The sequence below is a fragment of the Pelophylax lessonae genome, assembly GCF_965119305.1.
Source record: "Pelophylax lessonae genome assembly, chromosome: 1".
In the NCBI taxonomy this organism is placed as follows: domain Eukaryota; kingdom Metazoa; phylum Chordata; class Amphibia; order Anura; family Ranidae; genus Pelophylax; species Pelophylax lessonae.
In genome coordinates, this window is record NC_138768.1 from 759,850,041 (window position 1) to 759,874,525 (window position 24,485).

Consider the following 24,485-nt stretch of genomic DNA (forward strand, 5'->3'; position numbering starts at 1 on the left):
CGCAATTTTTTGTTAAAGTAACGCAGTGCCGAATCGTAAAAAATGGCATGGTCATTAAGGGGGTAAAACCTTCTGGAGCTGAAGTGGTTAATCATTGTAGTGTGTTTCTCCAGCAGTTTAACCGTTGCAGTTGAAATTGTTTACTGTTCTTTTCCTCTGTTGTTTATCTGGTTGTAATTTACTGTAATTCTCGCTATTTTTTACCTTTTACTGTGTTATTTCTGGTGCCTATACACCTTAAGTCATTGGGGTATATATCCAGATATCTGCAATAAATATTCCTCACCTGCCAGGTGTGTCAGAGGGTGTGGTACTATACTGTACATGGGGTCATGGGTACAGGAACAGGGGAACCCAACGCATTAAGCAGCTCCCCTTCAGTATAAACACCAGTGAAATATACTTACCTATAGCCCCACTCCTGAGATCTTTTACCGAGACAGATTTTGCTAAAGTGTCCCACAATGCATTTTAGAAGTGTAAGAGTGTGCACCAAATTTATGTACCTGTCTAGAACATATACTTGAATTTGGCACATGCTGCTTCACTTTTGAAATGCATGCAAGATATTTTAGCAACATCTGTCTCTGTACCTCAAAAGAAAGCGGGTCTTTATTAATTTTATTAAGATTATTATTATTATACAGGATTTATATAGTGCCAGCAGTTTGCACAGTGCTTTACAACCTGAGGACAGACAGTACATGCCATGCAATTTAATACAGGAGAGATTAGAGCTTACAATCTAAGATGGGGGGGGGTCAAAAGATACAAAAGCTAATAGCTGTAGAGGATGAGCTGATGGAGGAAAAAAAAAAGTACAGTTATTAAATGTGGGCAGAATAGGCTTTTATGAAGAGAAGGGTTTTAAGGGATCGTCTAAAAGCAATCAGAGTAGGCGACAGATTGAGGTAGGGAGTTCCATATTATGGGAGAAGCTCTGGAAAAGTACTGGGAGGAGGTGACAAGGGAGCTAGAGAGCAGGAGGTCTTGGGAGGAAGGAAGAGAATGATTAGGTTGGTAATTTGAGACTAGTGATTTAGCTGGTGGACTTATTACACCTGACTTCTTCCTATCAATAGATGCTGAGAAAGCATTTGATAGGGTAGATTGGGAGTTCATGATGGAAACAATAGAGGATCTAGGTATTGGCCCAAGAATGACACAGTAGATAAGCATTTTATAGGAGCCCAACAGCATCAGTAAAGGTCAACGGAAATGTATCCCCCAAGTTTGAGGTGAACAATGGGACGAGACAGGGGCGTCCACTTTCTCCCCTACTGTGTGTCCTGTCACATGAACCATTATTAGCAATCATCATTAGCAACCATTAGGAACAAAGAGGGAGTAAAGGTGGAACAAGAGGAACACAAAGTGGCAACATATGCAGATGATGTCCTATTCTACATTACAAAACCTAGAATAGCCCTCCCAATTGTTATTAAAGAATAAAAAAAAATATGGGGAATTATCAAATTATAATATCAACCCAATAAAGTCAGAAATTTTTAACATAGGGCTAAGTAAGAAAGAAGGGCAGACAATACAGAGGGAATTCCCATTTACCTGGGCTAAATCAAAACTAAAATACCTTGGGATAAATTTAACTCCATCATTAGAAAAACACTATATACCCAAGTTAAATGAGATAAAAGCAGACAAAAAAAAATATTGAGTCGCCCACTCTCTTGGTTGGGGAGAATAAATATAACTAAGAAGACAATACTGCCCAAAATCCTATATATATTCCAAATGCTACCGATCGCCATTCCAATGGCATATTCTAAAATAATAAAAACAATGATATTAAATTTCATTTGGCAGGGGAAAAAACCCAGAATACAATATACGGTTCTCAGTAGAGACAAAGCACAGGGGGGATTAGCGGCACCAGATATTAAAAGATACTACACTGCAGTCATAATTGCACGCATGATAAAGTAGACAAAAAATAAATTCAGACAGAAGAAGGGTTAGGAATGAAAGCACATTAAGTAAAACACATCTAAGTAAGAAATATAGGAAAACGCAAGAAGACACACATAAAGTGATGAGAGTGGTATATAAAACATGGGACAAAATTTATAAACAAACTAAATGGGATATAACTGTCCTTTAACCACTTCAGCCCTGGAAGGTTTTACCCATTAATGACCAGGCCTTTCTCTGCGATTCGGCACTGCGTTGCTTTAACTGACAATTGGGCGATCGTGCAACGCCGTACCCAAATACAATTGTTGTTCTCTTTTCCCCATAAATAGAGCTTTCTTTTGGTGGTATTTGATCACCTCTACAATTTTTTATTTTTGCGCTATAAAGAAAATAAATGAGTGTCAATTTTGAAAAAACACCAATATTTTCTTCTTTCTGCTATAAAACATTCCCAATATTTTTTTTTTTTTTTAAATATCATTTTTTTTATCAGTTTAGGCCAATTTGTATTCTGCTACTTATGTTTAGCAACAAAAAAATCCCAAAAAGCGTATAATAATTGGTTTGCACAAAAGTTATAGCATTTGCAAACTATGAAACAGATTTATGGACTTTTTATTTTTTAATTTTTTTATTAGCAATGGCAGCGATCAGCGATTTTTTATCGGGACTGCAACATTGCGGCGGACAAATCTGTGACTGACACTTTTTGGGGACCAGTGACATTAATACAGTAATCAGTGCTAAATAATATGCACTGTTACTGTATAAATTACACTGGCAGGGAAGGGGTTAACACTGGGGGTGAACAAGGGGTTAAATGTGTTCCCTATTTGTGCTTACTAACTGTGTGGGGGATGGATTTAACAGAGGCAGAGAAAGGTCTGTGATTCAGCTTTGCTGAATCACACGATCTTTCCCTGCCTCTTTGACAGGAGAGCCGTCTTGCATTGTTTACATACCAGACGTCTCTCCTGTCAGTATTGCCGAAGATCACGGGAGGCCGGTGGCGATTGAGCCCGCTCCTCCTGCGGTCTGCCTCTTGCTCACAGCAGAAGTGGCTCCGGCGATGCGCTGTCTGCACATAATCATGTAGATCTACGTGATTATGCGCAGCCGAGCCGTCCTGCCGCAGTAAATCTGCGTGGGGCGGTCGGCAAGTGGTTAATCTCGTAGGCAGGAACAAAATATTTTCCACCTGGGAACGAGACACAATTTGGTAATTGGGTAAAAAACACACAGTTAAGGAGATATAACACAAGGACAGGAGATATAACACAATGAGGGAAGATTAGGACATATCACAAACTTAACACTAAGGGAGGAAACATGATACTGAATGAATAGAGGTATCTTCAGTTAAAGCATTTTGTGGGATTGCTGCCTCAACCAATCAGATCCGAGAAGGATCTGAACTTAGTGGAAAAACGTTGTAATCCACAAAAAAAAATATAAAACATAGCATATCTCATATATACGAAATGTCAACAGTGGGACTGAGGAATCCTCCATTCATAGTCACATGGGAAAAAGAGATAGGATCATGTCTAGAAGAGCATGAATTGAACACTATACTGAGAGCTGTACATTATTCTGCGATAGATGTGACTACCATCAAAATGAACTATAAATGTCTATCAAGGTAGTACATAACGCCGGATAAAGCACATAAATGCCAAACAGAGAAATCGGCACAATGCTGGAGGTGGGATTGCCCCAAGATCTGGGATTATTGGTAGAAGGTACAGCATTTTATTAGGGATATCACAGGAAAGAGTATCACGGAAGATCAATGGATGTGTTTATTCCATAAAACAGATAAATCATAAGAGCAGTATAAAACATGATTGTTCCAAACCTGATAAATGCAGCAAAAGATGCAGAATGCCCCACCCTTAAAGATTGGTTTAATAGAATTGAATATATATATAATTTGGAATATCTGGGTAGTAGAGAACAGGATGGGGCAGAAAGATTCTCAAATAAATTGAGAAAATGGGTAGACTTTAAAAGACTAATAAATATATAGAGGTATGGGTTGACTAGGGATGCAACCTGGAGAGTAGGACAATGTAAATGGAGATATAGGAGAAGAGGCACAAGACAAGGAAGGGATATAGGGGTAAAATAAATAAGGAGGGAAGGGATATGGGATTTTGGGATAAGGTGGAAAAGGTTTATATTGAAATATGTAAAGTATTTTTGTATTTGTTTAATTATACTGTTTTGAAAACCAATAAAAATTATAATAAAAAAAAAAAAAAGATACAAAAGCTAATAGCTGTGGAGGATGAGCTGATGAATAAAAAAAAGTATAGTTAGATGGGGGCAGAATAGGCTTCTCTGAAGAGAAGGGTTTTAAGTGCTCGTCTAAAAGTAGGGAGTTCCATAGGATGGGAGAGGTTCGGGAAAAGTACTGGAGGCGAGCATGGGAGGAGGTGACAAGGGAGCTAGAGAGCAGGAGGTCTTGGGAGGAAGGAAGAGAATGATTAGATAAAAGAAAAGGAATTGGCAGCACTCCAGGTTGAGTCAAAATCCAGGTTTATTGACTGGACATCCAAATATGACAATCGTGACAAGGTAGACGCGTTTCACACACTGACTGTGTGCTTAATCATTATCATTGGTAATCAACTGACTCAACCTGGAGTGCTGCCAATTCCTTTTCTTTTATCAAGTTTTCACGGAGGCGAGCCGGGGCATGCACCTGTGTGAGTCATCAGGCAATTACACCACCTTGAGCAGTGACTCCTTGTCTGTTCAGAGAATGATTAGGTTGGTAATTTGAGACTAGTTTAGTGATTTAGCTGGGGGCTGAGTTGTGGATGGCTTTGTAAGCTGTTGTTAATAATTTGAATTTAATTAGTTGGGTGAGCGGTAGCCAGTGGAGGGATTGATAGAGAGGAGTAGCAGACACTGAATGGTTGTGGAGGAGCCTGGCAGCAGCATTCATGATGGACAGAAGTGGGGTTAGCCTATGAAAAGATAATCCAGTGAGAAGGGAGTTGCAATAGTCAAGACGAGAGATGACCATGGAGTGAACGAGGAGCTTTGTGGGTTCATTGGTTAGGAAGGGGCTTATTTAGAAAAGGTTGAGGCAGCAAGATTTGGACAGTGATTGGATGTGGGTCTGAAAGGATAGTTCAGAGTCCAGGATTACACCTGGAGCCCTTGCATGCGGGGACAGATCAATAGTCAACCGGCCACAAAACCCCTACTTTTTCTGTACTTTTGTTTGATGTGCTCTAGATCAATAGTTGTACCATCAAACTTGACATAGAAATTAGGGGAAGAGGCATGTGGGAGAGGAAATATTATAAGCTTGGTTTTGGATAGATTGAGTTTGAGGAAGTGGTGTGACATCCAGGCTGATATGTTTGTTAGTAAAATAGTGATACGTGAGGAGTCTGAGGGAGTGAGCTGAGGGGCAAATTTGGGTGTCGTCAACAAAGAGATGGTATTGGAAGTCATGGAAGGCTAATAACTGATCCAGGGAGGAAGTGTAGATCGAGAATAGGAGAGGTCCAAGAACAGGACCCCAAGGGAGAAAGGAAGAGGGGAGCCCAGATAGCAAGGATAACTTGCCACAAATGTGTGGCAGTGTTGAATTGCAAGTCTTAACTTGGTAACACATTTTCACTGGCAAGTTGTACACTTGCAGAGCACTAGAAGCACAAGTTCTAGTTGACACTTTTCCAATTTGTAGCAAATTTGTATGGCAAGCAAAGTTGCAGGGGTGAGTTTAGAGTAAGAGCTCAGTGAGGCACAGTGACCCCTGTGGCGGGATGACTATTGCACCACATACCTGAACCAGAACTTGCAGCAGACTTGCAGAATGTTTGCAAAGAATGTTGATCTGGAGTCATGCAATGCAGGCTTGCTGCAATTGTGCAACAAACTTGTGAAGCCTGGCAAGTCCAACAATAGCTTAGCAAGTAATTTTCAAACTTGCAGCTCAATTGCTTGCTATCTGGGAGGAGGAAGTAGAATTGTAAGTAACGCTAAAGGTGTGATTGGATAAGTAGGATGAGAACCAGCGAAGAGTACAGTCAAGGAGACCAAAGGTGTGGATTTTTTTACTTTCAATAGTTTTTATTCAATTTTCAGAGGTAAAAAAGAATACAGACGTAGTATACCAACAGTGCTGTGGGTGAAGATACAGATAGGTATACATTGGTAATATAATAAGAGTAGTAAGGTGTGGATTTTTTTGAGGAGGGGGTGGTCCACTGTGTCAAAGGCAGCAGAGTGGTCAAAGAATAGGAGTACAGTATAGTGTCCATTGGACTTAACCGTTAGCAGATTGTTTGTGAGATTTAGGAGGGCAGTTTCGGTGGAGCCTTAAGAACGAAATCCAGACTGAAGGGGATCAAGAGGTTATTTACAGGGATGTGGTTGTTCAGTCAGTTGTAGACTAGATGTTCAAGGAGTTTGGATAAAAAGAGGAGGAAGGAGATGGGGCGTAGGTTAGTGGGGTTCAAGTATGGGGGTGACTAGTGCATGTTTTAGAGAGTTGGGGAAGATGCCAGAAAAGAGGGAGAGATTGAAGGTGTGAGTTAGAGAGTGTAGGACTGAGCCAGAGGGTGACCATAGCATTTGCAAGTGTAGCAGGTTTTCCAGGCATTGGGCCTGAGGTGGGTCTGCCATTGTTACAGGTAACACCCCCAGCAAATTTTAACTGTAACTCCAGGTGTGAGAACTGAGACAAAGACAATTCCGGCATCTTTGGGTTGGTTGTTTTATTATATTTTGGGGATAGGAGAAGGGAATGAGTGGGATACTCCTCTGGCTCAACTACGTACAAACTTGGGACTCTTCTAGCAAAAATGCCTGTTAGCGCTGTCTTGATGCCAGCCGACGCTACCCAACGCTTCCTGATGCTTGGATATACTGTAACACTGAAAACTGTGCTGGAACCTTGACTTTAATTCAAAAGATCCAGGACTGTCGAACACTTGACTCCTGATACTGCTTTGCTCAAAAGTCACTGAATAGCCCCCTCCAGCCCTGCGCTGGCTTGAGGTAGCTCTTTGTAAGTTCCTGTGCTGCTGCAACCCTCAACTGGTACACTCCACACTGTACACTGACTCTTCAGGGCCCAAACTGCGGGTGCCCCCTTTTACACTCCAGGGTCCTCTGACTAGGCACCCCCTTTATACTTAGCTGACTCTTGGATCCCACAACCTTCTCCGGAGTGGTCCCCTCTGACACTAGGCTGACCACCATGGGCAATCCGCAGTACTCATGAACTTTGTAGGCTTTCCTGTGACTGGACCCCTCTCTCTCTCAGCTGGTTCTCGGCACACCGGATCCCCTTCAGCTCAACTCAGCACCCTCCAGATTCTCAGGCAGTACCCAGAGACATCCACTTCCACTGACGGGAGGAGAGATAGCCATACTCTCCCTCCTGGGACTCTGCTTCCCACCAAAGACTCTGAATCATGCACTCCCCTCAGACTTATACCCACTCCCAGAATCCTCTGCGGCAGAATCTGCTTTCTGTAGTAGTTACAAGCCTGAATGTGTCCCTGATTGGGTTTCCTCCACTGCCCTATGAAAAACCTCTCACAGAGCCAGTGGGGAGACTCCCCCCCTCAGCAGACACACCCTAAAGCCATAACACCCTTACCAAAAAGAAATCATTGCAATGCTGTTAAGCAGACAAGGCCCAATATGCACTTACCTAGCACCTGCCTGTAGGGTGCTACACAAGGAAACAGGGTTCAGAGGGCAGGTGGCTAGGTGGATGTTAGAAAAAAGTTTAGCATGCTCGTCTATAGTGGCGGGGTTAAATGAGGTAAGTAATGACTGTGGGGAAGGTACAGCGGAGATCTCCTCGCGAATTGTATCAATCTTATTTTTTTTTAACCACTTGCCGACTGCCTAATGATGATTTACGTCGGCAGTCAGCCCCTCACAGGCAAAGTGACGTAGGTCTACGTCGCTAGCCTGTGAGGGTCTAGGGAGCGAGCGCGCGCCACCGGAGGCGTGCTCCCGCTCCCGCTCGGTCACAGACCCCCCCGCAGGAGTGACCGGTGGACCCGATGTCCGCCGGTCACTCGCGATCGTCGGTTACAGCGGGAGAAAGGCAGGCGGCTAATGTAAACAAAGTCGCCTGTCATTCTCCCCTGTGTAACAGCACAGATCATACGGTCCTGCTATGTAGGACCGTTGATCTGTGCTGTTACACACACAGCCACATCCAATCACAGTAAGAATCACGCCCCTAGGGACACACTTAACCCCTCCCTCTCAAATAAAGTTAACCCCTTCCCTGCCAGTGTCATTTTTACAGTAACAGTGCATATTTATAGCACTGATTACTGTAGTAATGTCACTGGTAACCCCAAAGTGTCAAAAATGTCAGTCAAGAGTCCGATCTGTCCGCCGCAATGTCGCAGTCCCGCAAAAGAAATTGCAGATCGCCGCCATTACTCGTTAAAAAAAAAAAACAACAAAAATTACAAAAATCTTTCCCTTAGTTAGTAAATGCAATAACTTTTGCGCAAACCAATCAAAATACATACGCTTTTTGCGATTTTTTTTTACCAAACATATGTAGCAGAAAACAAATTGGCCTAAAATGTTAAAAAATTTTGATTTTTACATTTTTGGGGGGGGGGGGGGATTTCATTTCAAAAAAATGTGAAAAATATTGTTATTTTTGCAAAATTGTCGCTCTTTTTTTGTTTATAGCGCATGATCAAAAAATCGCACAGGTGATCAAATACCACCAAAAGAAAGCTCTGTTTATGGGAAAAAAAGGACGTCAAATTCATTTGGGTACAGTTTCGCACCACCGCGCAATTGTCCGTTAAAGTCACGCAGTGCCAAAATCGCAAAATAGGCCCTGGTCAGGAAGGGGGTAAAATCTTCCGGGGCTTAAGTGGTTAAAGTGATTGGCAGTGAGTGGATCTCCTGGGTAGTGAGTAAGTTAGTGGGTGAAGGTAGTGGAGGATGAAGTAGAGTGTTAAAGGTAGAGAAGAGCTAATGGGCATGGGATGATACAGTAAGTTGTTAATGAGAGTTAGTGATGTGCCGAACACTCCCCTGTTCGGTTCGCATCAGAACATCTCAAACAGGGAAAAAGTTCTAGAAAACATGCAAACTCTATTAAAGTCTATGGGACATGAACATGAAAAATCGAAAGTCCTCATTTTAAAGGCTTGTATGCAAGTTATTGCCATAAAAAGTGTATGGGGATCCGGGTACTGCCCTGGGGGACATGTACCAATGCAAACAAAAATTTTAAGACAATCTTTTTTTACATGAGCAGTGATTTTAATAATGTTTAAAGTCAAACAATAAAAATGAAAAATTTAAATAGCGTGCCTGGGGGGTCCTCTAATGTGCCCGTAAAGTGGTGCATTTGTACGATGTATGGATCTTGCTGCAGCAATACTGACATTTCTAAAGGAAAAAATTTAACTTAAACTTGCTAGCGGCTCCCGTCAATATAGATTAACCACTTTACCGCTATGTACCGGAGTACTACTGCGGCAAAGTGGCTCGTTCCCGTCTGACAACGTAGACCTATGTCGCCAGACTCCTCCCCCTGTAGGCGGCGCTTGCGCGCCGCCGGAGGCGCGCTCCCGCTGTTTTCATTCACAGCGGGAGTCGGGCCAGGGGAGGAGCAGCGGCGATCGCCGCTGCTCTGCCCCGATCGTCGGGGAATCCAGTTTGGAGATCCGCCCGCCTGTGTAAACAGAGCGGGCGGATCTCCTCAGTGACAGGGAGTGACAGATCGGAGTGTTCAGCATAGCTGGACATCCGATCTGTTCCTGTCTCACACAGTCACCTCCCCCCCCACACGTCAGTAAGCACCAGGCATACATTAACCCCTCCCTCTCCAATAAAATTAACCCCTTCCCTGCCAGTGTCATTTTTACAGTAACAGTGCATATTTATAGCACTGATTACTGCAGTAATGTCACTGGTACCCCCAAAAGTGTCAAAAATGTCAGTCAAGGGTCCGATCTGTCCGCCGCAATGTCGCAGTCCCGCAAAAAAAATCGCAGATCGCCGCCATTACTCGTTAAAAAAAAAACACCAAAAATGACAGAAATCTTTCCCTTTGTTAGTAAACGCAATAACTTTTGCGCAAACCAATCAAAATACGCTTATTGCGATTTTTTTACCAAACATGGGTAGCAGAAAACAAATTGGCCAAAAATTTTTAAAAAAATTGGTTTTTACATCTTTTTTGGGGGGAATTTAATATAAAAAAATGTTAAAAATATTGTTATTTTTTCAAAATAAACGCTATTTTTTTGTTTATAGCACAAAAAGTAAAAATTGCACAGGTGATCAAATACCACCAAAAGAAAGCTCTGTTTGTGGGAAAAAAAGGACGTAAATTTTGTTTGGGTACAGCGTCGCACGACCGCGCAATTGTCAGTTAAAGTCGCACAGCGCCGAATCGCAAAAAGAGGCCTGGACGTAAGACAGCAAAATGCTCTAGTGGTAAAGTGGTTGAAAAACATGAAAAAATCTGCAAAGAGTCGTCCCCCCCCCCCCACCAGTCCATAAATGGATTTTAAGGGGAACTCCATGCCAAAATTAAAAAAATAATAAAACGGCGTGCCCCCCCCCCAAATCAATACCAGACCCTTATCCGAGCATGCGGCCTGGCAGGCCAGGATAGATGGGGGGACAAGCAAACACCCCCCTCCTGAACCATACCCTTAATATGGGAGGATACTTTGGGCTTTTTGTGGGGGTCTGTGTATGGTGGGCTTATCGGAATCTGGAAACCCCTTTTAACAAGGGGGCCCCCAGATCCCACCCCCCCCCCCCCATGTGAATGGTTATCTGGTACATCATACCCCTACCCATTCACCAAAAAAAGTGTAAAAATAGAAAAACGCATAAGACAGTTTTTGACAAGTCCTTTTAACCACTCTGCAACCGCTCACAGTAATACTACTGCGGCAGAGTGGTTCGTTATCGTCCAGTCACGTAGTATTAACGTGACTGGACTCCTCCCCTTCTGGGCGGCGCTTGCGCGCCGCCGGAGGCTCGCTCCCGCTGTTTTCATTCACAGCGGGAGTCGGGCCAGGGGAGGAGCAGCGGCGATCGCCGCTGCTCTTACCCGATCGTCGGGGATCGAGTCTGGAGATCCGCCCGCTGTGTGTAAACACAGCGGGCGGATCTCCATAGTGACAGGGAGTGACAGATCGGACTGTTCAGCATAGCTGGACATCCGATCTGTCCATGAATCACATAGTCACCTCCCCCCCTACACGTCAGTAAGCACCAGGCATACATTAACCCCTCCCTCTCCAATAAAATTAACCCCTTCCCTGCCAGTGTCATTTTTACAGTAACAGTGCATATATATAGCACTGATTACTGCAGTAATGTCACTGGTACCCCCAAAAGTGTCAAAAATGTCAGTCAGGGGTCCGGTCTGTCCGCCGCAATGTCGCAGTCCCGCAAAAAAAATCGCAGATCGCCGCCATTACGCGTTAAAAAAAAAACACCAAAAATGACAGAAATCTTTCCCTTTGTTAGTAAACGCAATAACTTTTGCGCAAACCAATCAAAATACGCTTATTGCGATTTTTTTTACCAAACATATGTAGCATAAAACAAATTGGCCAAAAACTTTTAAAAAAATTGGTTTTTACATCTTTTTTGGGGGGAATTTCATATAAAAAAATGTGAAAAATATTGTTATTTTTTCAAAATAAACGCTCTTTTTTTGTTTATAGCGCAAAAAGTAAAAATCGCACAGGTGATCAAATACCACCAAAAGAAAGCTCTGTTTGTGGGAAAAAAAGGACGTAAATTTCGTTTGGGTACGGCGTCGCACGACCGCGCAATTGTCAGTTGAAGTCGCACAGCGCCGAATCGCAAAAAGTGGCCTGGACGGAAGACAGCAAAATCCTCCGGTTGTAAAGTGGTTAAAGCTACCCGCCGTATGCCGCGCTTCAGCTTTGGCAGCTGTGATGTCAGAAGGGGCGGTGCCACCGGGTGACGTAACCAGTTGGCCCGGGCCTTGCCTATAAAACAGCTGTCAAAGTTGAAGAACGGCATATGGCGGGATGCCTCAAATTTTAAATTTTTAAATTTTTTTGCTATTTTTCAGGTCGGCGGGTGTCATGATTGACGATGGATTTACATTGAGGGACACAATTTTTTTTTTCTTTTTAACCTCCCTGGCGGTATGATTATGTCAGGAATTATGTACCAAAAGCGGTACAATTGTTTTCATGGATATTTGGCGTTATGTATTATAGGCCTACAATTCTTAGTAATTATTGACTTAAACCTGACCAAAACAAGACTCTAGTAGACATCCCAGATGTGATAAATTTGAAACACAAACGCGTGACTTATAATCGAATCAATAATATTATTTTATTATTTAATATATAATATATATATAATAAAATTATATTATTGATTAGATTATAATTCATGCATTATATATTATATATAGATATATGTGTGTGTATATATATATATATATATATATATGTATATATATATATATATATATATATATATACACACATATATATATATATATATATATATATATATATATATATATATATATATTATATAACGCATGAATTATAATTGAATCAATAATATAATTTTATATATATATATATGTGTGTGTGTGTGCATATATTTTTTTTTTTTTTGAATTTCCCTCCCTAGTTCCGCTCCCATGCAGCATTGCTGCTGCAGGGAACGGAACTAGGAAGTGATCACACCGACGGAGGACGAAGGAGCGGCGGGACTCTCGGCTGGCGGTCACAGCAATGAGAGATCATCGCTGGATCGCCAGGAGAAGGTAAGAGAACACCGCTGCGCTCTCTGCACATCCACCCCGAGCGTGACTCGGGGTTACCGCTCCTGATAGAAAAAATCAACCCCGAGTCACGCTCGGGATTACCGCCAAGGTGGTTAATAAAGAACTTGTCAAAAACTGTCTTATGTGGTTTTTCCTTTTTTTACATTTTTATGGTGAATGGGTAAGGGTACAATGTACCCGATACCCATTCACATGGGGGGCGGGATCTTAGATTGTTAAAGGGGGCTTCAGGATTCCGATAAGGCCCACACCTTTTTTTTTTTTTTGGCATGGAGTTCTCCTTAAAATCTATACCAGACCCAAAGGGCCTGGTAAAGATGGGGGGGGGGGATCTCGTGTTGTTTTTTTTTTAATTCTGTCATAGGGTTCCCCTTAACCCTTAACCACTTAAATACAGGGCACTTTCACCCCCTTCCTGCCTAGACCAATTTTCAGCTTGCAGTGCTCATTGGCATCTATGGGAAATATTGGTCAGCTTGGTATGGCACTGCTCCCTGTCTTTAACCACTTCTGAACTGGAAGATTATGCTGCTTAATGACCAGGCCCTATTTTGCGATTCGGCACTGCTTTACTTTAACTACTTGCTGACCGCTCACATGGAGCGTACTGCGGCAAAGTGGCTCGTTATCGTCCAGCGACGTAGGTCTACGTAGGTTCGCTCCCTCTGTATTCAGACACAGCGGGAGTCGGGCCAGGGGAGGAGCGGCGATGATCACCGCCGTTCTTCCCCGATCATCAGGGATTGAGTGAGGAAATCTGCCCGCTTGTGTAAACAAAGCGGGCGGATCTCCTATGTGACAGGCAGGGACAGATTACAGGATTCAGCATAGCTGAACCTGCGATCTGTGCCTGTGTCACTCAATCACCTCCCCCCACACACGTCAGTAAGCACCAGGCATACATTAACCCCTTGATCGCCAATAAAAGTTAACCCCTTCCCTGCCAGTGTCATTATTACAGTAACAGTGAATATTTATAGCACTGATTACTGTAGTAATGTCACAGGTACCCCCAAAAGTGTCAAAAATGTCAGTCAGGGGTCTGATCTGCCTGCCGCAATGTCGCAGTCGGGCAAAAAAAATCGCAGATCGCCGCCAGATCGCCGCCAGATCGCCGCCATTACTAGTTAAAAAAACCCAATAAAAATGACATAAATTTCCCGTAGTTATTAGCTGCGATAACTTTTGCGCAAACAAATCAAAATACACTTATTGCAATTTTTTTTACCAAAAATATGTAGCAGAAAACAAATTGGCCTAAAATGTTAAAAAATTTAGATTTTTACATTTTTTGGGGGGGAATTTCATATAAAAAATGTGAAAAATATTGTTATTTTTTCAAAATTGTCACTCTTTTTTTGTTTATAGCGCAAAAAGTAAAAATTGCACAGGTGATCAAATACCACCAAAAGAAAGCTCTATTTGTGGGGAAAAGAGGACATAAATTTAATTTGGGTACAGCGATGCACAACCGCTCAATTGTCCGTTAAATTAACGCAGTGCCGAATCGCAAAATATGGCCTGGTCAGGAATGGGGTAAAATCTTCCGGTCTTAAAGCGGTTAAAAATATGCTCATTGAGAATTTTTTTGTCAAAGACATGTAGCTAAATACATTTTGGCCTAAATATATGACAAAAATTGAATATATTGGATATTTTTTAACTGTCAAAGTAGAAAAATATTGTTATTTTTTCAAAATTGTCGCATTTTTTAATTAATATCGCAAAAAATGAAAAGCGCAGAGGTGATCAAATACCACCAAAAGAAAGCTCTGTTTGTGGGAAAAAAAGGACGTAAATTTAGTTTGGGTACGTTGCATGACCGCGCAATTGTCAGTTAAAGACGCACAGTGCCGAATCGCAAAAAGTGGCCTGGTCGTAAAGCAGGAAAATCCTCCGGTCCTAAAGTAGTTAACTGACAATTGTGCGGTCGTGTGACGCTGTACCCAAAAGAAATTGACGTCCTTTTTTCCCAACAAACAGAGCTTTCTTTTGGCGGTATTTGATCACCTGTGCGATTTTTATTTTTATTACGCTATAAACAAAAAAGAGCGACAATTTTGGTAAAAAAAAATCGAAATAAGCAAATTTTGATTGGTTTGAGCAAAAGTTATTGCGTTTACTAACTACGGCAAAGATTTATGTCATTTTTATTGTTTTTTTTTTTTACTAGTAATGGCGGCGATCTTCGATTTTTTGTGGGACTGCAACATTGCGGCGGACAGATCGGACCCCTAACTGACATTTTTGGGGGTACCAGTGACATTACTACAGTAATCAGTGCTAAAAATATGCACATGCACTGTTACTGTAATAATGCCATTGGCAGGGAAGGGTTTAATGCTGTTGGTGATCAAGGGGTTAAATGTGAGCCTAGGGGAGTGATTCTAACTGTGGAGGAGTTGGGCTTGTGAGATGATCACAGAGAAATGTGATCCTATATAGCAGCCTCTGTGATCACTTCAGGGAGAATGACAGACAGCTGTGTTTACATCAGCCGTCTGTCCTTCTCTGTCAGCGGGGGAAGATCGCCGGTGTCAGACAGCAATTGGAGACATCTGACACCCGCACTGCTTCCCCGCTGACGATCGGGGGCGTGCCTCCGGTGGCACATACTTGCCCCCTAGTGGCCTCCCAAGCAAATGATGTTTATTAACGTGATTTTGCCTGGGAGAGCCACACTGCCGACGTAAAAAGGCAGTGCAGCAACGGGAAGTGGTTAACATTGCCATCTATGGGAAATCCAGGGGGTCAGTAAATCACAGCTATCCTTAACGAAACTGGTGAGAAAAGACGAATGCAATGTGCCTCAAATGAGGAGAGTGACAGTGAGGAAGGTGGGGGAAGTACCTGAAAGGTGCTATGTGGGCCTAGAAGGATTCTCATTCCCCCTCCCTTCTGTTCCTTGAGTCTGGGGGAGTGAGTGCAGAAAAGGCCACCATGGAAGAGGGTAGCAGAGGAAGCAGTGTTGGTTTCATGAAGCCAGGTTTCAGTAATGGCGAGTAGAGTAAATGAGTTAGCAATAAAGGGGTAGTGGAGTGAGATGAGTTTGTTACAGAGAGAGCGGGCATTGAAAAGGGTGCAAGAGAAGGGGATTCTGGTCTTGGGAACAAGAGACATGGAAACTAATTTGTGTGGATTGTGGCTGTTGCCAGAGGGTGCAGGGCAATGGGTGCATTGGATACAGTTAAATGATGGAGGCCCAGAGTTTGTTGATATATATATAGGGTTTAGGAGAAGCAGAAGGGTGAGGGCGGTAATATGGGAATGGAGTTTATATGAAGAGACATGCCCCAGTGTCCTGGAGGTTTTATTAGTGTGTGGATTTAGAATTAGCAGGAGTTGGAGAGTACAGTAATAAGGAGACAACAGAAGTGGGGGCGATATATATATATATATATATATATATATATATATACAGTATATTCACTATATTACCACTTTGCACTTTGCATGCTGCTTGTACTGGTAATGTGAGGGGTTGGAATGTAGGGTAGGGATGTGACAGTGTTGTGTTGAGGTGTGAGGCAAATGTAGTGTTGGACTATGAGGGTCTGTGTTGTTCAAATATGGAGAGAGTCCAATATCAGACACCTATGTTTACAGGGTTGATGTTCCTGGAGGGAAACGCCAAATGGAAAAGGATTTAGGAAAACTAGAAGAATGGTCAGAACTCTGGCAACTGAAATTTAATGTGGATAAGTGCAAGATAATGCACCTGGGGCGTAAAAACCCAAGGGCAGAATATAGAATATTTGACACAGTCCTGACCTCAGTATCCGAGGAAAGGGATTTAGGAGTAATTATTTCAGAAGACTTAAAGGTGGGAAGACAATGTAATAGAGCAGCACGAAATGCCAGCAGAATGCTTGGATTTATAGGGAGAGGTATAAGCAGTAGAAAGAGAGAAGTGCTTATGCCGCTGTACAGAACACTGGTGAGACCTCACTTGGAGTATTGTGCGCAGTACTGGAGGCCATATCTCCAGAAGGATATAGATACTCTAGAGAGAGTTCAGAGAAGAGCTACTAAACTAGTACATGGATTGCAGGAAAAAACTTACCAGGAAAGGTTAAAGGATCTTAACATGTATAGCTTGGAAGAAAGAAGAGACAGAGGGGATATGATAGAAACTTTTAAATACATAAAGGGAATCAACTCGGTAAAGGAGGAGAGCATATTTAAAAGAAGAAAAACTACCACAAGAGGACACCGTTTTAAATTAGAAGGGCAAAGGTTTAAAAGTAATATGAGGAAGTATTACTTTACTGAGAGAGTAGTGGATGCATGGAATAACCTTCCTGCAGAAGTGGTAGCTGCAAATACAGTGAAGGAGTTTAAGCATGCATGAGATAGGCATAAGGCTATCCTTCATATAAGATAGGGCCAGGGACTATTCATAGGATTCAGATATATTGGGCAGACTAGATGGGCCAAATGGTTCTTATCTGCCGACACATTCTATGTTTCTATGTTAGCATAAGTATTGGGAAGCCTTACACGCACATGAACTTTATTGCCATCCTAGTCTTAGTCCGTAGGGTTCAATATTGAGTTGGCCCACCCTTTGCAGCAATAATAGCTTCAACTCTTCTGGAAAGGCTGTCCACAAGGTTTAGGAGTGTGTCTATGGGAATGTTTGACCATTGCTCCAGAAGCGCATTTGAAAGGTTAGGCACTGATATGGATGAGAAGGTCTGGCTTGCAGTCTATGCTCTAACTCATCCTAAAGGTGTTCTATTGGGAATCTGTTATAGCCAGTCAAGCTCCTCCACCCCAAACTCACTCATCCATGTCTGTATGGACCTTGCTTTGTGCACTGGTGCGCAGTCATGTTGGAACAGGAAGGGGCCATTCCCTAGCTGTTCCCACAAAGTTGGGAGCATGAAAATGTCTTGGTATGCTGACACCTTAAGAGTTCCCTTAACTGGAACTAAGGGGCCAAACCCAACCCCTGAAAAACATCCCCACACCATAACCCCCCCTCCACCAAATGATTTGGTTCAGGACACAAAGCAAGGTCTATAAAGACATGGATGAGTGAGTTTGGGGTAGAGGAACTTGACTGGCCTGCACAGAGTCCTGAATTCAACCCAATAAAAAACCTATGGGATGAATTTGAGTGAAGACTGTGAGCCAGGCCTTCTCGTTCAGATCAGTGTCGAATCTCTCAAATGCACTTCTGGAATAAAGGTAAAACATTCCTATAGATACACTTCTAAATCTTGTGGACAGCCTTCCCAGAAGAGTTGAAACTGTTATAGCTGCAAAGGGTGGGCCAACTCAATATTGAACCTATGGACTAAGACTGGGATGGCATTAAAGTTCATGTGCGTGTAAAGGCAGGCATTACAATACTTTTGGTGATATAGTGTAAGCTGTGAGGTGGAGAAGAGGGGTGAAGGAAAGAGAGTTTAAGGAGAGAAGTCACAGCTGTCAGAAGGAATGGTAACGAGCACATGTTACAAAGTGGATGGAGAGCTAAAGGGGTAAACAAGGCCACCTGCAGTCTGTTAGGTGTACTTTCGCTTCATGCAATCGCTGAAGTCCAGAGCCTGAAGTGCTCCCACTTAAATAAATAACCCCCCACTTATAGAAAGAACCTCCAGCAGCAAATGTGCCCCCCCAGCAAATGTGTTTTTACTTTCCTAAGATACAGAATGTCAGTATGTTATTTTGAATTTGGCAGGAGTGTTGCTCCACAATGTAGAAGTGGAGCAAATTAGAAGTACCTGAAATTGGAACATGAGTCACTGTAAGAATCAAAACATTTAACGCCAGAAAAGTAGCGCATCAGCTTTATTGAATTTTCCCCCATTGTGTTCTAAACTGCCCTCCCCCACCAGGGGAAATTTTAAGGTCAATCCTATCCAGAATAATTAATTATCAGGACAAAGATACTATTTTGTGCAAAGCATGTGGCCTTAACCACTTAAGCCCCGGAAGATTTTACCCCCATTCCGACCAGGGGGTATTTTGCGATTCGGCACTGCGTGACTTTAACGGACAATTGCGCGGTCGTGCGACGCTGTACCTAAACGAATTTGGCGTCCTTTTTTTCCCACAAACAGAGCTTTCTTTTGGTGGTATTTGATCACCTGTGCGATTTTTTGATCACGTGCTATAAACAAAAAAAGAGCGTCAATTTTGCAAAAATAGCAATATTTTTCACATTTTTTTTATATGAAATTCCCCCCCAAAAAAACGTAAAAATCAAAATTTTTTAAAATTTTCGGCCAATTTGTTTTATGCTACCTATGTTTGGTAAAAAAAAATCGCAAAAAGCGTATTTTGATTGGTTTGCGCAAAAGTTATCGCGTTTACTAACAAAGGGAAAGATTTTTGTCATTTTTGTTGTTTTTTTTTAACGCGTAATGGCGGCGATCTGCGATTTTTTTTTGCGGTACTGCGACATTGCGGCGGACAGATCGGACCCTTGACTGACATTTTTGACACTTTTGGGGTTACCAGTGACATTTCTACAGTAATCAGTGCTATATATATGCACTGTTACTGTAAAAATACACTGGTAGTGAAGGGGTTAACTTTATTTGGGAGGGAGGGGCTGTGTGTGTCCCTAGGGGCGTGCTTTCTACTGTGATTGGCTGTGGCTTCAGCTGTAAGGACACTGATCAACGGATCTACATAGTAGATCCATGTGATCAGTGTCTTTGCAGCGAGGAGAATGACAGGCAGCTTGTTTACACAAGCTGCCTGACATTCTCCCTCTCCCCCACCGATCGCCGAGTGGCCGGCGGACATCGGGTCCGCTGGTCACACGCGCGGGGGGGTCCGTGACCACGCGGGAGCGGGAGCGCGCCTCCGGGGGCGCGCGCTCGCTCCCTAGACCCTCACAAGCAAGCAACGTAGCCCTACGTTAGTTTGCCTGTGAGGGGCTGACCGCCGACGTAGATAGTCGTGCGGCGGTCGGCAAGTGGTTAAAGTACTATTAAACTATTGGCAAAACTTTTTTATTTATTTCGGATAAAGTAAAGTCTGGTATACACAGACCAAAAATCGGGCAGTTCAGCAGGGCCAAAGTTTGTTTTTTGTGTACATCTGTCATTTCAAAATAAACTGGTCTAACGATCGGCTTCTGTTGAACAGTCATGCTGGAATATAAGCATTCAATCAGTGCTGATCAATGTATTGTAACTGGGAGGCAGTTCCCCACTATCAGAATACAATGTCTCAGCAAGAGAGATCTCTGCATCAATATTGCCTGTGTTGATGCAGGTATCTGTCGGGTTTTTTTTTTTTTTTTAGTTTATTTAAAAGTGAATGGATGTAGGCTATTTTCTCTTCAGGTCAAAGTTTATACTTCATGCAGAATACAGTGAATTCTGCAAAATACTGCATTATGGTCACTGGGTGGAGCTGATGATCATAGGAAATAAATACTTATTCAGAAGAAATAACAATATAAGTATAGATATTTTATGGAGGAAACAAGTACCAGGATTATGTATAGAAACATTACAGCATCCAACTAATGAGGGTGGTACTGCTACCCCTAATCCATAACATTGATGAGATATCCCAGTTATAGAGGTAGTGGATTGGCATTATCAGATCACACAAAGGGTATTTTCTCTGCATTGACCTAATTATTTCACAAATATCTTATGAAATAACCCATGAAATTCAGAGGACAATAGTCTTTTTACATAGGCAATGTTGAAGAGGATGAATGGTCAGAGATACTAAGGGTGATTCCATCTGTTTCAATATCAGCATTTCAGAGAATAGATTGGTTATTTATGGTTAATGGGACATAATGAACTCCCTATTTACTTTATAGAGCAGGCTTTCAGGATAATGCTAAGTGTATTAGAGGTGGACAGGCCCCAGGTGATTTTATATATCTTTTATAAAGATTTCTTAGGTCGGTAATATATCAGAAAGATGTTATTTAACATTTTAATGCTGTATTTAGGATAAATGTTGCATGCAACCCATATTCGTGCATTCAGGTTCTTGAAATTGAAGTCAATATGAGAACATTGTTCCTTGCTAGAAAATTAATTCAACAAAAGTGGATTCTGTCACATGCACAAAGAGTGGAGGAATTGATATGATCAGTCACCTTGAACTTGAAATTAAAGCAGTTGACTTTTAGACAGTGGAAGCATTAAACACATTTTGTTTTGGTTCTGAATTGGTGAGAATATAAAAAATGTTTTGAATTTTTATACCTTTTTTTTTGTTGCACTAGGGGGATGGGATAGATTAGAGTGGTAAATATTTTAAATATGTAATGTTGGGCTTAGTTTTGTGATGCACTGCCCACCTACATAGGCTGTTAGTTAAATTTCGTTTGGGTTTTTGCTGGAGCCAGAATTGTTTAGTTTGGTCTGCTCAATGCTCCATAGGCTGGGGGGGGGGGGGGGTCACCTAGCTCTGACTCTAGGGGAAGTCTCTGGAGATTAGGGTGGGAGGATTCAAATAACTGGTCTGAATATTTGCTAGGGCCTATCTAATCCCTGGTATTGTGTGCTCAGATGGTGGACCAGCTTCTCAACTGGTCGTTTTCAGTTTGTACCATCTTAAGAACATTGCTATTAGAGCATTGAGATACTATACCAGTCGTGGATGGAGGTGGGTTGAGGGAAGTTTGGGCTGCTCCCTCTCACCTGCCTCCTATCCACCCATTAGCAGCCATGTGCTCCCAGAGTGGAGACACTCAAATTTAAAAGTGTTAGGGACTGCAGATAAAACAGGGTGCCGTGTCGTGGCTCTGCAGCTTACACATGCGTTTGCAAATGCATGTCAACGAAACCCCTGTTCTTTATTTATATCGAGACAGGTCTACTTGGTTGGTGGCAGACTGGAGGGTGAGTACATCAGACTGGGGGCTGGCTGGCTTCCATAAACCTCTTTTAATCCTTTTCAATTTTTTTTTTCCGATACAGGGATGGAGGTGCTGGGCATACCTGCCGGTGTCTCACTTGAAGTCCCACATAGCCCACATTGTCAGATGGTGGATAGGTTCTTGTTAGGTAGGCTGTGAGCTTCAGGGGACCGTTTGCCCTGGAGTACTCCTGGCCTAGACATTGGGCTGCTTGCTTGGGGCTTCATTCATTGACTGTGTTAGTTCTAGACTGTGAGCAGAACCTCTTCACTTGTGCTGAAGTTTTCATGGTCCCTAGCTGTGAAACGTGGACTTCTTCTATTAGTCTATTAGTCTTTAATGGTCTCCTATTACTTGCTGCACACTTTGCTGCATGATCTCCAGCTGTACACATGTAGACAGTTCTAGCCTGCTACTACTACTTACGTGTTTACTACTGCTACTACTAAGATAGAAGTGTCCTTTGTTAGAAACATGTTGCATTAGGAGTATCCTGCATCAGTCCCGGAACCCCTCCCAAGTTCTACTAGCAATAAATTTACAAATAAAAGGCACCTCTAGACTGTTTATTGAGCCAGAATGAATGGGCTGCTGCTGTGTTGGTGTGTACATGGCTGCTATGCAGTACCTTGGGAAAGAATCTTTTTAAATCCACAGTGGCCCCTATGGGGGTGAGCGATACAAATTTTAAATTTTAAATTTTTTTTGTATTGAGATGTCTTTCTTTCGTATATGCTTTTATCAGAAAAACTCTGTTTCAATAAATAATAAAATGAATAACTATTAAGCAGACATATCTTTGCCTTTTGCCATCTCTATATGCTGTGCATGCTTGAAAAGCCCTTGAAGGATACTAATGCACGTAGCCATATTGTGAGTGAACCTCTTTGTTATACTTTATGTACTAGGTGTGTTGCTATCATAAAAGACCATGCACAGATCTGTTTGTCCTAGATTTTATTTGTTATTAAAAAAAAAAAAAAGTACCACAGTGAAGGGGGAGTACAAATTTTTTACTTATACAAAACCATATATATGAAGAATACCTGGAATTCCATGCCATAGTTTTCTCTGCAGAATTCTCTTACTTTGGGATACACCTGCTCTCTTAGTGCATTTCTCTCCACTTCTGTATCTATAGAAAATAAACAAATTGATACCATTACAGTTCAAAATGATAAACACTTTTTTTTTATTTGCATCACAAAAAGTAGAGTAGGCACGTGATACTTTTTTGATTTCTACTAAATGCTAACAGAAGAAAAATGCTATTTTTACAAATATAATCCTGTCTGTACTTTGCCTGTTTTTTGTCATATAGTTTGGTTTGGTTTGGGTTAAAGTTGTGTATTATATCTGTATGCTGCAGGCTGCCAAAAGGGTTAAGAAAGGGTTAAGACTGCCAATTCCCAGGTGTTCATGGTTCTGCTCTCTTATGTGGTGGGCTAGAAATACCAGGGGAGGCAACCTCGCCTGGTCCTTTGCATGAGAAAGTTATGAAGGAATGCTGCAATATGTAATGCTGTTCTGAACATGTGGTCTCCCTTTTTGTGTATTATACTAAGGCAGGGCTCAAAATTTCAAGTCCTGAGCTACTATACAGGCCTTAAGGGTTACTCGCCACCAGTTGCCCCACCTATAGGAGACGCCCCCCCCATCATGTGACCATAAATAAGACATGCTGTGCCTTGTCATCCTATATGAGACCCCCCCATCATGTGACCATAAATAAGACATGCTGTGCCTTGTAGTCCTATATGAGACCCCCCCCCCTTAGCCATGTGACTATAAATATGGAATGCTGAGCCTTGTAGTCCTATATGAGACCCCCCCACCATATGACCATAAGACATGCTGTGCCTTGTAGTCCTGTATGAGACCCCCCCTTAGCCATGTGACTAGAAATATGGAATGCTGAGCCTTGTTGTACTATAGGAGACGCCACCCCCATCATGTGGCCAAAAATAAGACATGCTGTGCCTTATAGTCCTATATGAGACCCCCCCGTAGGCATGTGAATAGAAATATGGAATGCCTTGTAGTCCTATAGGAGACGCCCCCCCCAACCATGTGACCATAAATAAGACATGCTGAGCCTTGTAATCCTACATTAGACCCCCCCAACCATGTGATCATAAATATGGATTGCAGCCTCACCTGTGCAGGAGAAGAGAGAGGAAGAGGAAAGGTGGCCGGATAATCAGAGCGGGGATCACTGCACTGTAACATCTTTCATTTGAATTGCCAGGCGCTCAGCTTCACACGTAGTCCCGTCTCCTGGCTCGGCTCCTATGATAGACATCACACGTACCGGCGATGTTCTGTCTATCAAAGGAGCTGAGCCAGGAGGCGGGACTACGTGTGAAGCTGAGCGCCCGGCAATTCAAATGAAAGATGTTACAGTGCAGCGATTCCCTCTCTGATTATCCGGCTGCCTTTCCTCTTCCTCTCCTCTCTCGCCCTCGCCCGCAATCATTTTCCACTTGCAAAATGCGAGCAGGCGAGTAGAAAATTTGAGGGCTGTACTAAGGTATGCATCCTGAAACTTGTATATGTGACTGTAAACTGCAGCAATTTTCAGTAAAGTTCTAGTTTGATTAAAAGAGAATGTCCGGTCTGAAGTTCCTGGTAAAGGGGGTGCATGCAAGGTTTAGAAAAGAGCAGGAATTATAAAAGAGCCAACTTCCCTAAACTGCACTCTTTGCTGTACGATATTAAATGGGATAAAATCCTAGGAACAAAGAACACAGAGGAAAAATGGGAGTGCTTTAAGAGCATACTAAATAAAGGTATTGGCCACTGCATTCCAACAGGGAATACGTTTAAAAGAGCTGAAATAAATCCTGGGTGGCTAAACTCCAACATAAAAATGTA

The 24,485-nt window shown here is 42.4% G+C and overlaps 1 protein-coding gene across 1 annotated transcript in view; it reads right to left on the reverse strand.

Annotated features, from left to right (window-relative positions):
• Positions 1-24,485, reverse strand: part of NWD2 (NACHT and WD repeat domain containing 2) — a 673,505-nt gene that overhangs the window by 315,046 nt on the left and 333,974 nt on the right. Inside the window, exon 3 of the mRNA XM_082251457.1 lies at positions 22,658-22,746. Within this exon, the coding sequence (XP_082107583.1) occupies positions 22,658-22,746 (89 nt within the window). The remainder of the gene's footprint in view (positions 1-22,657; positions 22,747-24,485) is intronic.